A 15,254-nucleotide genomic window follows, 5' to 3' on the forward strand; every position below is an offset into this window, starting at 1 on the left:
ATATAATTTAAGAGGAACCGTTTGTAGTCAAATGTTTTATTTGTTTTCATGTTATTGGATATTCTTAAGAAATTAAGCTAAAGCTGCGGCAGACTTCTTATAAGAATATCTCGATTCTTCTCATCAATGTTATATGGTTCATGCGTGATCTGAAAGACCACCTGTATATCGATTAAGTGGAGCCTCTCCAGCTCTAAGAAGTCCTTAACACTGTCAGATTACAAATATGCAAGGTAGGGAGCAATCGTACAGGCAATGGGTTATTGATGTAGTGAATGGGAATGTCAAATTAAACCGAGAGGAAGAGGCGGAGGAATGGACACATCGTTGTATTTACAAAGGGTCCTTCACTCCCAGGCTTGTTTCGCTGGGTCCACTGCACCACGGCAGCCCTCACCTCCAACCCATGGAGCACCACAAGCGTCGTGCACTCCTCTACTTCCTTGATCGCTCGAAACACTCGCCCGACGTCTACCTCAAAGCCCTCTAAGCTGTGGAGCGGAAGCTCAGGGCCTGCTATGAGTGGTCTGATGAGCTGCCCGTAATGGAGAGCCCTGACTTCCTTAACATGATGCTGCTTGACGGCTGCTTCTTGCTTGAACTCCACCGCACCACCACAGATGAGGACACATCAGGCTACACAGACAATGACCCGGTGTTCGGCCCCAATAGGGCGGATTTCTTTGCGGACAACAAGACTCACGACCTGGTGCTGTTGGAAAACCAAATCCCGTTGCTGGTCTTGCAGACTTTGTTGGACCCCTTGGGGGGACGCTCCGATGCCGCCGAGGCCCATAAGGTGGCGTATGAGCGCCTTTGGAGTGATAAGTACACTTGGATGAAGGACATTAAGGGGATGCATCCGCTGCATGTTTACCAAATGACGACGCCGTGGTGCGACTTTCCTGAAGTTGAAGAGGGGCTAAGAAACCCGGAGCCGTAATCACAAGAAGGTACCATCAGCCACAGCACTACATGATGCCGGGGTGAAGTTCCAAGTGAGCCCGAACGATGCCAACATAGACATCATTTTCGACGACGGGGTGCTGAAGCTACCCTATCTAGTCATTACCCCAGCTGAGGTTTGTATTCGTTAACACAATCATAAGGATGGCTATTTAACATTTTACAGGTTTTTTGGTTCAATTTCAAAGGCTAGAGAAGGGCTAGAACGTTAAATATCTAAATTATGGATTTTTTGATAATGTTTTCAATAAAAGATAAATTTTTCAATAAAATATAATTTTTCTAACAATTTTACATTAAAGTTTGCACCCTCTTGAAAAAGGGGTTGATTTTTTTTGGTTATTGAGAGGAATTATGTAGGATGTCAAGTCATTTAAGGATGTCAAGTCTTTTAATCCCTACAGCTGCGAGGAGCAAATTATTAAAAGATTTTTGGTAACTCTTAATGCTAAATGGTTATTGCAAGTATTTGAAAAAGCGGATCTGCGACCCGAATCATTCACATCTGTACCTGTGTCGAATCGGTAGATCGGTTTGGAGAATCGGCCGAATCGGTAATTTTTGTTTCAATTTTTTTTTTAAAAATCACTGTAATTCTCTAAAAATAATGTTCTTTGGATTTCTAAAAGAAATTAGGAGTGGTGCATTATGTATTTTCATTACGTTGTAAAAATAGGTAAATTTTTAGAAGTTGTTTTCCTGTCTGGATATTTGTATAAATATTAATTATAATATAGAATTATAATATTGTATCAAAATAATTTAAAAATATTAGAAAAAACTTCCATATAATTTAAAAATATTTTTAATGTATATAAAAATAATTATATTGACATAAGTTTAACATAATTATATTAATAAATAACAATTTCACATAATTATGTTAATTTTTGTAATTATTATATGCAATTTTGTTATTGTAATTATATGTAATTAAAACTTAATTATATGTACTTTATTTTTGTATATTATAAAAAAGGAATATGTTATTTGTTATTATTTATTAAATTTATAAGTATATTAATTTAAAATTACAATTTAAAGTAAATAAAAATTTCATTATAGCAATAACAATTTTAATATAATTATATAAATAAAAATATTTTTTATATATTTATATTCATTTGAAAATAATATTATTAATGTAATTTTAATGTGATCATATTTACAAAATTAAAATTATATGGTGGAGAGTATGAAATTATTTTTTTGAAGTTTCTTAATAGAGGGCCAACTTTTTTAATGTATAATCTAATTTTTATAAATTTATATGAAATATTATTTTGTAATTATATGTAATTGAAACTTACGATTATTACATAAAAAAAACTGATATGCTTCGCAAACGTTGAGTTAAACCCGTGCAAAGGGCAAGTACTTAAAGACTGCTGGCAAGTACTTAAAGACGGCTTACATAGCACTTATGTTGCACTTTTTTGAGCGCACAAGAAAATGTGGGGCAAATTGTCAAAAGCGTTCTTTTCACGACAACTACTTTTTTAAACCTTGTTTAAAACTCAAGTTTTTGATGGACCAGCGATCCTTCGAAACTAACAGAGACTCGTAATTTAAGAAATTTTTAGAATTTAAAAATATAAAGGCCATAATTTAAGAAATTTTTAGAATTTAAAAATATAAAGGGGAACAGCTTCCTTTCGCTTTAGGAACAAGTTGTGCGTCAATTGCATGGTCCACGATTAAATAGACCAGGTTCTAAGAAGATATCATAGAAGATATCATATACTCTCTCTCTCTCCATATCATAAACACTTGCAAAGTATTTACGGCTAAACATTTCATTGTGCTTGTGACAATTTGTACCGTTCGAGAGATCGTCGAGGACGATTTTTCCGATCGGGATTTGGCTAATAAAATGTGGGATGAATTATATTAGTTCATTATGATATGTAAAAAAGAAAAATAATTTAACTCATGGGATATTTAAAAGTAAAAAATTATATTACTTTATAGGATATTGTTTTTTAAAAAATATAATACTTGTTTATGAGATATTTTAAAAGAAAATCCTAAAACTACATCCTTGGGCATGGTCACGTTTAGTCCATAAATCCACTTTGAAATTTATTTTCAAGTTGCTCTATCCATTATTCTACATCATATGTATGAATTTATCTATCTATTTTTCTATTAAAGCATGATTACAAGTTCATGTTTATAAACGCTATATTTTACACAAGCTAATTATTACATATTAGGTCTATATATTAGATCCAAAACGATTATATATTTCCTCTTTTTTCACAATAGATTTGGGTCCGTTTTATTGAAATGAGCTGCATTTTAAATTTCATTTGACAGTAAAATGACTGTAATGGATAACAAACATTCAGACATGAGTCAGCTTCTCAGTGCATGTGTATTTTCAATAAAAATAATTAAAAACTGTAATGCAATAAAATTTTTGTTTTTGAAAAAATCTAATAGACTATTTTTTAGGATTTTTGGTTATTTTTCTGAATTTTTGAACGTCAGATCTTGTTGATCTGGCCGATCTTGCAATCCGAATTGTCGATCTACCGATCAGGCCCAGTTTTCGAGATGGGCGATCTATATCACAGATCAATTATTTTCAAACCATGATTACAGGTATTGCAGTAGGTGCAAAGACTAAAGTATTAGTATTCAAATTTGGGAAAAAATATATTTTTGTCAAAGTCAATTCATACAAACAAGAGTGAATTACGTAAAGACACAACAAAAATGATTAAAATATGAAATGAGTCCAATTTTGGGGTAAACTTATGTAGAAGGTTGATCAACCTGATTATTTTATTTGTTTCAAAATTACCCTTTGGTCGAAGGATAGTATCCTCGGACTGCAATTTTTTTTTTTTTTTTTTGAGTTTTTCAACAGTAAGGTTGTGCCCTAATGTTTAGGGCAGTGCTCCATTGGTCTAATGATAGCATCATTGGACCGCCTTCTTTGGTGCTTTTCAAAGTGGTCCAAGGTTAGCTTCTTCGGACCGAAAAGACTTACTTTTTTAAGCATTCAAAGGTGGAATGTGCTGCCCATTCTCAGACAGCCTTCTCTAGTGCCTTTCAGGCTGTCTTCTCTAGTGCCTTTCAGGGTGATATGAGGTTAGCATCCTCGGACTGCCTTCATTGGTGCTCTTCAGAGTGGCCCGAGGTTATCAACGTTGGACCGCATTATTTCATCTGTTTGCTAAGAAATATGGTAGTCTGAAGATGCCAACCTTAGACTGGCACTGCCATTCACATTGAAGCATTGCCCTACTAAAGAAAGAAACTAAATAGTAATAATAATTAAAAAAATTATTTGAGGATGCCATCCTAGGACCGAGGGGCAATTTTTTTAAAAAATAAAAAATACGGGTTGACTGATTTTCTGTTTAATTTTCGTCCAAAATTGACCCATTTTGTATTTTTCTATTTTTTGTCCATACATAAATTACTCTACAAACAATATTGATTGAATTTAAATTCATCTAATATTCCATATTCTCTATCCATTTTATGATTCATATTTTATTTGATTTTTCAGAATGCATTTTTTTCCAAGCTTTAATGCCTGTTTGGATGTACCCAAAATTACAATATTTTCAAATGACAAGAAAAAAAGATTAAAATAGAAAGTAACAACCATTTGGATAACCTCATAAAAATTTCTAATTCATCTAGAAAGATATCACTTTCCCCCAAAACCACGAGTCAAAAACATTTAAGTCGGACTCAAATCTTTTTGGCTTGCTTCGCGTCTCTCTTGAAACTTTACCCTCTCGTGCCCTTTTCTCTTTCTCTAGCCCTCACGCTCTTCCCTCTCCTCCCTGCTTGTACAGAGCAAAGGACTTCCCTCGCATGCTTCTCACTCTCTCTATCTCTCTCTCTTCGCCCTTGCCTTTTTTATAGTCGCCCTTTTTCGCCTGCTCATTTTCTCATCCTTCTCAGGCTTGTTACGCACCTCAATCGACTCTGAATTTCTAGGGTTTTGGATGTGGGGCATTTATTTTGGTGAGGGGAATGGAGACTCGATGCTTCCTGAGAAAGGGGGGGAGGAGTTTCTCTGTGTTGGGATTCTTTGGTGTTGTCTCCGATGACTTCTGCCATTGTTGGGGAAGGAGAATTTGCCGGCTCTTCGTTGTTGTTGGTTTGGAGGAGAGGGAGAGAGCCTTGTTTCGCTTCTGCAATAACTTCCTGAAATTACGAAGGGAGATGGACTATTAGGGCATCAGCCATTTCCTAGGAACACCAGGAACCCTGCGGAGCTTTCCTCTGTATAGTCATATCACAACCATTCTTCTTCCTCTCTCTCTACAGTGATATCACAACCATGGCTTTGTCTCTTTTTAAGTGGGGTAGAGGGCTTTTTGTTAAATCAATGAAATTAGATATCCAAACAGTTTACCAACAAATAATGTTTTTGAATTGAGGTAGAAAAAACATGTATTTGTTTCGTTGTAAATAGTTTTTTTTTTGACATCCAAAATGGCCTAAGGATTTTTAGACCTCTTGGGAACATTGAAAAGAACCTATGAGAGCACTCTAAAGAGAAGGGGAGAAAGAAAGAGAAGAGTCTAGCAAACATTGAAAGAGAAATCAGGATATAGCTACATGGAGAGGGAGGAATTGGTCTTGGGTCAAGGCGGTAACAACTAGAATTTCGTAACACTACATCTCAAGTTTCATTCCTATGTTACCTCATCAAAAAAATAATAGAAAGACACAGAGTGAGAGATTGAGATTCTTTAGAAATAACTTCATCAATTGTAGACACGCTAAAGTCTTTACCGACTGATTTGGGTGACATGTGACATGCGGAGGCCTATGTTGTCTTCAGCGACGTATCTCCTAATCTTATTCCCAGAATCCACACATTACGACCAGGTTGTCTTGATTTTATGGAGTCAAAACAATCATCAGAAACCAGGCTCCCTTGGGGCAATTCCGAGTGAATTCGCCCGACCTAAATCTAAATTGAAAGAAAAAAATGCTGAAAAAGATATATATATATATATATATATATATATATATATATATATATATATATATATATATATATATATAGATATATATATATATTAATTTTAAATTCACATAGTATGAAATCCATTTCGGGTTAAAGTAGAGAAATTATCAACAAAAAAAAAAAGAAACGAAAAAACTTGGGTCGATCCTTATTTGTTTTAACTTTTTATGGCATTTGGAACAGGAAACCTTTCTATTGAATGTGATGGCTTTCGAGCAGTTGCATGTGGACATGGATAATCCTATCAGCTCATTTATTAAATTGCTGGATGATCTGATAGACACAGCCAAAGATGTCCAATTGCTAGTAGATTGAGGAATAAGAGAAAATAGGATGGAAAGTAACCTGGAGGTGGCTGAGCTCTTCAATCGGGTCATTAAGGGAATGGCCTTTTTTGAGAATGCCAAACTGAAGGGGTTGTGGACCCGGCAGATCCACCACTGCTAGAGGCATCGGAACTTGTGGAGGGCTCGCTTCGTCAACACCCACCTTCGCGACCCATGGACGGTTATAGCATTGCTGGTAGCGGGGCTCCAGTTGTGTCTAACTTTGATTCAAACTGTGTATTCGGTGTTGAGTTATATTAAGTAATTTATGTTGTGTGCGGAAGCTCTAAGCCTGCTGCGTTGATTTTGGCAAATAAAGTACGAGAAAAAAAATTGGCAAAAACAGGCAACAAGCAACAAAAATAAAGCAGAAAATAAATAGTAGAACAAAAATAGAACACCAGGATTGACGTGGTTCGTCACGGATGTGACTACATCCATGGGTAAAGACGATCGATGTTTTTCACTAAATCAAAGAAAGAAAATTATAAGGTAATTTACTTGATAGAATTAGAGACTCAATCTCTCACAAAGCCTTATTCTCTACAATTTTCTCACTCTGCAAAAAACCCTCAAAATTTTCTCTCTATTTTCTCTATGCACTTTCTCTCTCTACAATATATCTCAATAAGAGAGGACAAACCCGAAAGTGTACCATGTATGGCCTACTTTTTCCAGACATGCTTTCTCTCTCTAGAAAAGCATCTTTATATACAGAGAATAAAGCCCCAAAGACAAGTATGTCAAACCAATCTCAACTTTCCCAACATTATTAAAACGGAACTTTATCCCTATCGATGTGGACCTACGACTCTATCCTAATCTAAGTAGGACTTATCAATAAACTTAGATACTCAATCGTAGGCTCTACCCAAATAAATAGGAAACCTAATTTAAAGAAAACCAATCCCTTAAAATTAGGGATTCAAGAATTCAAGATTAATATCTTCAACTATGATCTCACGAATAAAATGGTGTTTGACATCAATATGCTTCTTCCTTACGTGATATACCAGGGTCTTCGCCAAATGTATTGCACTCTTACTATCACAATAAATAATAGTCTCATCCTGTCGTAACCCCAAATCGCTTGCAAGCCCTCTTAACCAAATTGCTTCTTTTACTGCCTCAGTAACAACCATGTATTCTGCTTTTGTCGTATACAAGGCAACAACAGTTTGTAGCATCGACCTCCAACTAATCGGAGTTCCTGCAAGTGTAACCACATAATCTGCAGTAGATCTTAGAGAGTCCAAATCACCTGCAAAGTCGGCATCAACATAACCAACAACCTTGTCACTAAACCTGTTATCTCTATCAAACATCAGACCCATATCTGATGTACCCCTTAAGTAATGCAGAATCTATTTTACCGCATGCTAATGCTTCTTTCCTAGATTAGCTATAAACTAGCTAACAATACTAATGGCATATGAATTATCTGGACAAGTTCAAACCACTGCATACATAAGGCTTCCAACTGCACTCGCATAGGGAACGCGTGACATGTATTCCTTTTTAGCATCTGAACTTGGAGGTAATGCTGTCGCCAATCTAAAATGTGCAGCACGAGGAGTATCCATTGGCTTTGAATTTTTTATCCCGAATCTAACGAGGACCTTCTCAATGTACTCCTTCTAAAAGAGCTACAATTTACCCAAATTTTGATCTCTACGAATATCCATACCCAAAATTTTCTTTGCTGAACCTAAATCTTTCATTTCAAATTCTTTGGCAAGCTAAGCCTTCAATTTACTAATTTCTAAAGGATTCTTCGCAGTAATAAGCATATAATCCACATAAAGTAATAAATAGATGAACAAACTATCAGTAAATTTCTTAAAATAGACACAATTGTCATACTTAGTTCTGACATATCCGTGTCCAATCATGAATGTATCAAAACGTTTGTTCCACTGCTTAGGAGACTGCTTTAGGCCATACAATGACTTCTTCAACTTGCAAACATGGTCCTCCTTTTCTTTGACTATAAACCTTTCTGGCTCAGTCACATAAATATGTTTTTCTAACTCTTCATAAAGGAATGCAGTCGTCACATCAAGCTGCTCTAAGTCCAAATCAAACAATGAAACCCTGGCTAGTAAAACCCGAATAGAAATGTGTTTCATAACTGGAGAGAAAATATCATTATAATTAGCACCTTCTTTCTGCGCATAGCATTTTGCAACCAAACGTGCCTTAAATCACTCACCACCAGTATCAGGTGACACATATTTCTTCTTATAAACCCATTTGCAACCAATGACTCTTTTGCCTTTAGAAAACTTCTGGAGATCCCAAGTACGATTCTTCTGAAGAGATTCCATTTCTTCATCCATGGCTTCACTCCACATGCTACTGTCAGTATCCCATGTAGCTTCCTTAAAATTGGATGGCTCTTGGCTTGTGGTAGCCAATGCATAAGCCGCCATGTCCTCAAAACTGTGCTACACAACTATCTTTTTTTATTCTCCTTACCTTTCCAAACTGAAGCACTTCCTCAAGTGGAGTAGATCCAACTACATCCTCGTGCTCAACATATTCCTCCACTCTCTCATAGGGAATTTCTAGCACATAATTTTGAATATTTTCTGGACTTGTCAACTCCACCTCAACTGCATCACTATTGCTGTAATTTTTCTTTTCTGCACCATTCTAAATGTGGTTTACCACGGCAGATTCATCAAACTTAACATTACAACTGACAATAAACTTAGGTGACTTAGGATCTAGGCACCCCATTCGCATAACCAAAGAAAATACAGTTCTTTGACTTTTGACTCAACTTATCATCATTCACATCAACATGAGCATGACAACAAAAATTTCTTAAATGAGAATAAGTGACAGGTTTACCGGAGCATACCTCTTTTGAGGTAATGTAATCTATTGTTGTGGATGGTGATCTCTTGACGAGATAACACGCCGTATTGACCGCCTCTGCCCAAAAGTTATTTGACAAACCGCCATTACTCAACAAGCTGTGGGCCTTCTCTAGAATTGTCCTGTTCATGCGCTCAACAACTCTATTCTGGTGCGGTTTCTTTGGAGTGGCAAAGTGACGAACAATTCCTTCGCTTTTGCAAAAATTCACAAACTCCGCTGAACTGTACTCTCCACCATTATCAGTCCTCAAACACTAGACATTCTTTCCAATCATCTTTCAACCATTGCTTTCCACTGCTTGAATGTGTTAAATGCATATGTCTTTTTCTTCAATGTGTAAATTCATACTTTCTTAGAGAAATCATCTATGAAGGAAACAAAGTATAGAGATCCGCCTTTTGAGACAACCGATGCAGGGCCCCAAACATCTAAATGAATATAGTCAAGAATACCGTTTGTTGTATGTTTTGACCTGTGAAACTGCACCCTACACTGCTTACCATAAACACAGTGCTCACAAAAGTCCAACGTGCATTTCTTCATGCCATTGATCAATATGTGTTTGCTAAGTTCTGCTAAACCTTTGTCACCCATGTGGCCCAATCGCATATGCCACAACTGAGTCAAGTCAAACTCACCATCATTAGATACAAAAATTGTTGTTGTATCTGTGATAGTATTCTCAAGCAACACATATAAATTCGGTCTGATCATCTTGCCTTTCATCATAACAAGAGCACAATTAAGAATCTTTAGAACTCCACCTTCTCCAATAAATTTAGAACCATTGGAGTCTAAGGCACCCAGAGAAATAAGATTTTTCTTCAAAACTGGAACGTGTCTCAGATCATTCCATGCTTTGACAACTCCATCATACATCTTGATAGTAATTGTCTACACGCCAATGGTCTTGCAAGCTGCATCATTCCCTATCGAAATTGATTCACCATTAATGCTCTTATATGCGGTAAACCAATCCCGATGATGACACATATGATTTATTCTGAATTAAGAACCCACAAGTTTTTAGAGTTGTCATAATTTGTCGAGACCGACAATATATTATATGTTCCACTTACTGAGCTTCCATTAACTGTATTGACTACTTCAGAAGCTCGTATTTCTTTCTGTTTGAGTGTCCAACAATCATTCTTAACATGCTCTTTTTTTCTTGCAATAGTTGCAATAAATGTTTATTTTTCTTGATATGGATTTGGATCTAGACTAGCCCTGTTTTTCATGTCTCTTTCCACTTCTCTCAACAGATCTCCCTTTAGCCATTAAACCATTTACATATGGCAGAGCATTATCCTATCTCTTCCTCAAGAGAAAAGTCAAAGTCACATCCTCCATCTCTATGATATCTTTTTCGTAGAGCAATGTTGTGAGGAGATGCTTATACGAATGAGGGAGTGAGGATAATAAAATTATGGCCTTATCCTAATCATCCATCTTAACACCAAAATTCAATACTTTACAAAGAATTTTATTAAAATAATTCAAGTGTTCATGGATATCTGTGCCTTCATTCATCCGTAGGGTGTACAATTTTTGCTTAAAAGACAATCGATTTGTGGGAGACGTCGTGATATACAAACTCTCAAGCTTCGACCAAAGACTTGACATCAAATCATCATTGATGATATTAAATAACACTTCACTATATAAACAAAATCGAATAGTGCGCATAGCCCTCAGATCTAAGTCTTCTTAGCCCTCATCGAACATGTATTCTGGTTTCTTCAACTTTCTTGTCAGAGCATTATGTAAACCTTTTTGCACTAGCAAATGCCAAACATTGATTTCCCAAATTCCAAAATTATTTTTGTCATCAAATTTCTTCACTTCAAATTTTGCATTCAAAACTTTTACCGCCATACCGATAACCCCAAATTGGGCTCTAATACCACTGGTTGTGTGCGGAAGCTCTGAACCCGATGGGTTGATTTTTTGGAAATAAAGTACGAGAAAAAGAATTGACAAAAACAAACAACCAAAATAAAGTAGGAAATAACTAACAAAAAAATAATGAACACCAAGATTTACGTGGTTTGTCACAGATGCGACACATCCACTGGTGAAGGCGATCAATATTTTTACTAAATCAAATAAAGAAAATTATAAGGTGATTTAATTGAGAGAATCAGAGACTCAATCTCTTACAAAGCCTTCTTCTTGACAATTTTCTCTTTACAAAAAACCCCCAATAGTTTCCCTCTATTTTTTCTCTTTGCACTTTCTCTCTCTACAATTTATCTCAATAAGAGATGATAAACCCAAAAGTGCACCATGTATGGCCTACTTTTTCTACACATGTTTTCTCTCTATAGAAAAGCATATTTATATCGAGAGAATAAAGCCCCAAAGACAATTACGTCAAACCAATCTCAACTTTTCTAACTTTACCAAAAAGGAACTTTATCCCTATCGATGTGGACCTAAGGCTCTATTGTAATCTAAGTAGGACCTATTCATAAACTTAGATCCTAAATAATAAGCTCTACACAAATAAATAGAAAACTTAAATTAAAGTAAATCAATCCCTTACAATTAGGGATTCAAGAATTCTAGATAAATATCAACAAATTTCCACCTTAGCTTGAATTCTAAAAGAAACTCTCATCGACTGTCTTCTCTCTATTCCTTCTTTTTACTTAAGATAATATTGACAATACTTTTCTCTCTTACTAATAGGGAAACAACCCAAAATCTCCATGAGAAACACTTCTTTACAAGAAATCAACCTCATTCTGTAGAAGTTTTCAGGAGGCATCATCAATGTTTTTATATATAGGAAGCTCTCTTCTTCTTTAGAGGAAATTAGATCTTATGCACAACAACATCTATTTCACTCTCTCTTTAGAGGAACCACCATTTCCATATGGTGACCCAAATAGGGCACACAAAATTTTTGTACTTTCATCTCATATATATAAGATTAAGAGTTCTTATTAAATAGGAAACTTCTTATAGATCTTGCATATATCTCAAAACCAAGAGATATATTTAAGAGTCCTAATCTTTTTGGATTTCTATTTCTTTTAAGAAACTTATCAAATATCAATCTTAATCCCACATAATATGAGAATATCTCAATCCCACAAAATATGAGATTTCCTTATGTTGGTTATTTTGGATAGCACCAAATCCAACAATCACCACCTTGATATCAAAATCACTTGTTAACCATACCAATATCTATTTGATAGCCATACCAATTCTTTATTTTTTGCCAAATAAATTTTTTCATCATTCTTGTTGAAAAATTGTGTTTTCCATCAAATTTCCCCTTTTCAAACTTTACATTCAAAACCTTTACGGCCATATCAAAAACCACAAAGCGGGCTCTGATAGCACTTGTGCACGAAAGTTGACAGGTTGATTTTTTGGCAAATAAAGTATGAGAAATAACACATGAAACACATATTGCAAGAATACTAGTTCACCCCGAAAGGGCTACATCTACGGGCACAGCAAATAGGAATCCACTATATCAATGAAAATTATATCAAAATGTTTGGAACAAACCTCGACAAACCCTTTTAAATAACTCTCCATTTCTTCTCTTGTTGTGGAAATATCGACAACACTTTTCTCTCTTACTAAAAGGGAAATAACCCAACATTTCAATGGGAATAAATTCTCTACAAGAAACCAATCTCTCATTCTGCAAGAGTCGTCAGGAGGCATCATCAATGTTTTTCTTCATAGAAAGCTCTATTCTTTCAAAGAGAAAATCGTATCTTATGCACAAGAAGTTCTATCCCACTCTCTTTCTAGAGGAACCACTTTTTTTATATGGTGACCAAAATAGGGCTCACAAATTCTCTGCACTTTTATTCCATATATATAAGATTAGGAGTACATATTCCATAGGAAACTTCCTATGGATCTTACATAGATCTCAAAACCAAGAGATATATCCAAGAGTCCTAATCTTTTTGGATTTATATTTCCTTTAGGAAACTTATCAAATAGCAATCTCAATCCTATATAATATAAGAAGATCTCAATCCCAAAGAATATGAGATTTCCTTTGGTTGGTGATTTTGGATAGGACCAAATCCATTGATCTTCACATTGATGTCAAAATCACCTGCTCACCATGCCAATATCTAAAATTTGTGTTTTATTTATTATTTATTACTTGTTTTTTTTTTTTGTGTTTCTTTTATCATCTTTATATTCTTGCAACGTAATTCCATGTTGACCTTATCAAAATAAAAAAACATCAAAAAAGGAAACTCAACCCCAATCTAAACGAGGACTGAATTTCGTTTGTCATCTTTATGTTCCTGGGAAGTAATGGCATGTTGACATTATCAAAAGAAAAAACATCAAAAAAAAGAAATCTTAACTGCAATCTAAACAAGGACTGAACTTCAAGGCTGCTGAAAACTGGGTGCCAATAATTCACATCCTCATTTGTCCAACAAATTTGTTATAATTTGGATTTTCCAAATTGCATTTTGTTCAGTGGACTTTTGGGCACCATAGTATTGTCTTATTTTCTTTAAGGATACTTGAGACAGTTTTAGACATTGGGCACCCGAAGCCTAATGATTTCTTCTTCTTCTTCCTTTTTTTTTTTAAAGTGGGCCAGTTTGAGCATCAATGTCCCAACAACATCTCTTTCCTTAAAAACCATAGGTTATAGGGGCATTGTTCATTGAAAAACCATAAGTTAGAGGGGTAATGACCAACCCACCACCTTTTTTAGGTAGATGATGAGTTTGGACAATCGGTATCTAAACATAGATGTTGTAATAAAACAAATAAAGATGAATTAGAGATAGAAGAAGAATCAAGAAGATCAACAAGGTATACATGGTTCATCAATGGTGCCCATCCATGGAGGTTAAACCAAATTCTCATTCATAGGAATTACTCAAGTTTACCAGAGATTTAAAGAGTTACAACTCTTGCCGTTTAGGAAACAAATCCCATTACAATTGTAATCCCACAAAACTAAATATAAGAAGCTCAATATTTGGCTACTATAGCTATCAACACTCCCCCTCAAGTTGGTGCGTGGATATCAATGGAGCCCACCTTGGACAGTATCTTATGGAACTTTGTCTTTGCAATAACTTTGGTAAACATGTCTGCAAGTTGGTTTTTACATAAAGAGTACTGATAACTTTTGGCTGAACATTTTCATTCACAAAGTGACAATCAACTTCTATGTGCTTGGTTCTTTCATGAAAAACTGGATTGCAAGAAATATGCATAGCTGCTTGATTATCACAGAACATCTCCATTGGATTGGCAGTTGGAAACCCCATATCCTGAAGTAGGTATTTTTTCGATATCAATTTACTTGTAGTTAAAGTCATAGCTCTGTATTCGACCTCTGTATTGGATTGGGCTACTACATTTTGTTTTTTATTTATCCAAGTAACTAAGTTTTCACTATCAATGTACAATAGCTAGTAGTGGATCTCCTGTGAATTGGACTATCTGCCCAGTTAGGATCTCAATAACTAATAATATCAGTGTGACCATTTGGTTTCAGTGTAATACCTTTGACAGGTGAGGACTTAAAATATTTGAGAATCCTATTGACAACCTCTATATGAGATGATCTAGGAGCAAGCATAAAGTGGCTCACAAGGCTGACTCTATACATTATATTTGTGTTGTACGTCATTTTTGACATGCTTACATCCCTCGCATGTATCAAGAGAGAGCTAGTGACAACTTGGTCCTATGAAATAAGCCTTGAACTGGATAACCTAGGAAGAACACTATCATAGCAAGAAAAGACCTTATAACTATAACCATATGTTGGCGGCTCTAGAACAGTGCCAGACCATCGTCGTTGCATTCAGAACGTTAAAAGAACATCGAGGACCAAATTTGAGCTCAATCGGACCACCCAAAAGGGTCATACGCCCAAATTGTCTCAAAACAGATAGGTTTCACACTATCGCGATGCGGCTTCATTGAACCAGTCCTCAATCATGGAGGTTGCAACTTCACATCTCATGATGGACTTCAAAGACCTACAAAACCTTCACCTGTAATAAGAAAAAGCTCAAATTTGGACATATTCTAGATCACGACAGCCC

At 35.5% G+C, this 15,254-nt stretch overlaps 1 protein-coding gene across 1 annotated transcript; it reads left to right on the forward strand.

The window, feature by feature from the left end:
• Positions 1 to 544: 544 nt before the first annotated feature.
• On the forward strand, positions 545 to 6,580 carry LOC110008196 (UPF0481 protein At3g47200). The gene is made up of 3 exons (XM_088874690.1): positions 545 to 821; positions 928 to 1,082; positions 6,155 to 6,580. Exons 1-3 carry the CDS (start codon positions 545 to 547, stop codon positions 6,284 to 6,286), a joined length of 564 nt encoding a protein of 187 aa, XP_088730816.1. The 3' UTR covers positions 6,287 to 6,580.
• Positions 6,581 to 15,254: the final 8,674 nt, after the last annotated feature.

The sequence above is a fragment of the Amborella trichopoda genome, chromosome 8 (genome assembly GCF_054954075.1).
Source record: "Amborella trichopoda isolate Santa Cruz 75 chromosome 8, AtrichopodaSantaCruz75HAP2 v2.0, whole genome shotgun sequence".
Classification (NCBI taxonomy): domain Eukaryota; kingdom Viridiplantae; phylum Streptophyta; class Magnoliopsida; order Amborellales; family Amborellaceae; genus Amborella; species Amborella trichopoda.

Excerpts from the sequence above, each read along its gene's own strand:
- LOC110008196 (XM_088874690.1), top strand. The coding sequence starts at position 545 with ATGGAGAGCCCTGACTTCCTTAACATGATGCTGCTTGACGGCTGCTTC. Across the intron at positions 822-927 it reads GGCGTATGAGCGCCTTTGGA|AAACCCGGAGCCGTAATCAC; the intron begins GTGATAAGTACA and ends AGAGGGGCTAAG. Across the intron at positions 1,083-6,154 it reads TAGTCATTACCCCAGCTGAG|GAAACCTTTCTATTGAATGT; the intron begins GTTTGTATTCGT and ends CATTTGGAACAG.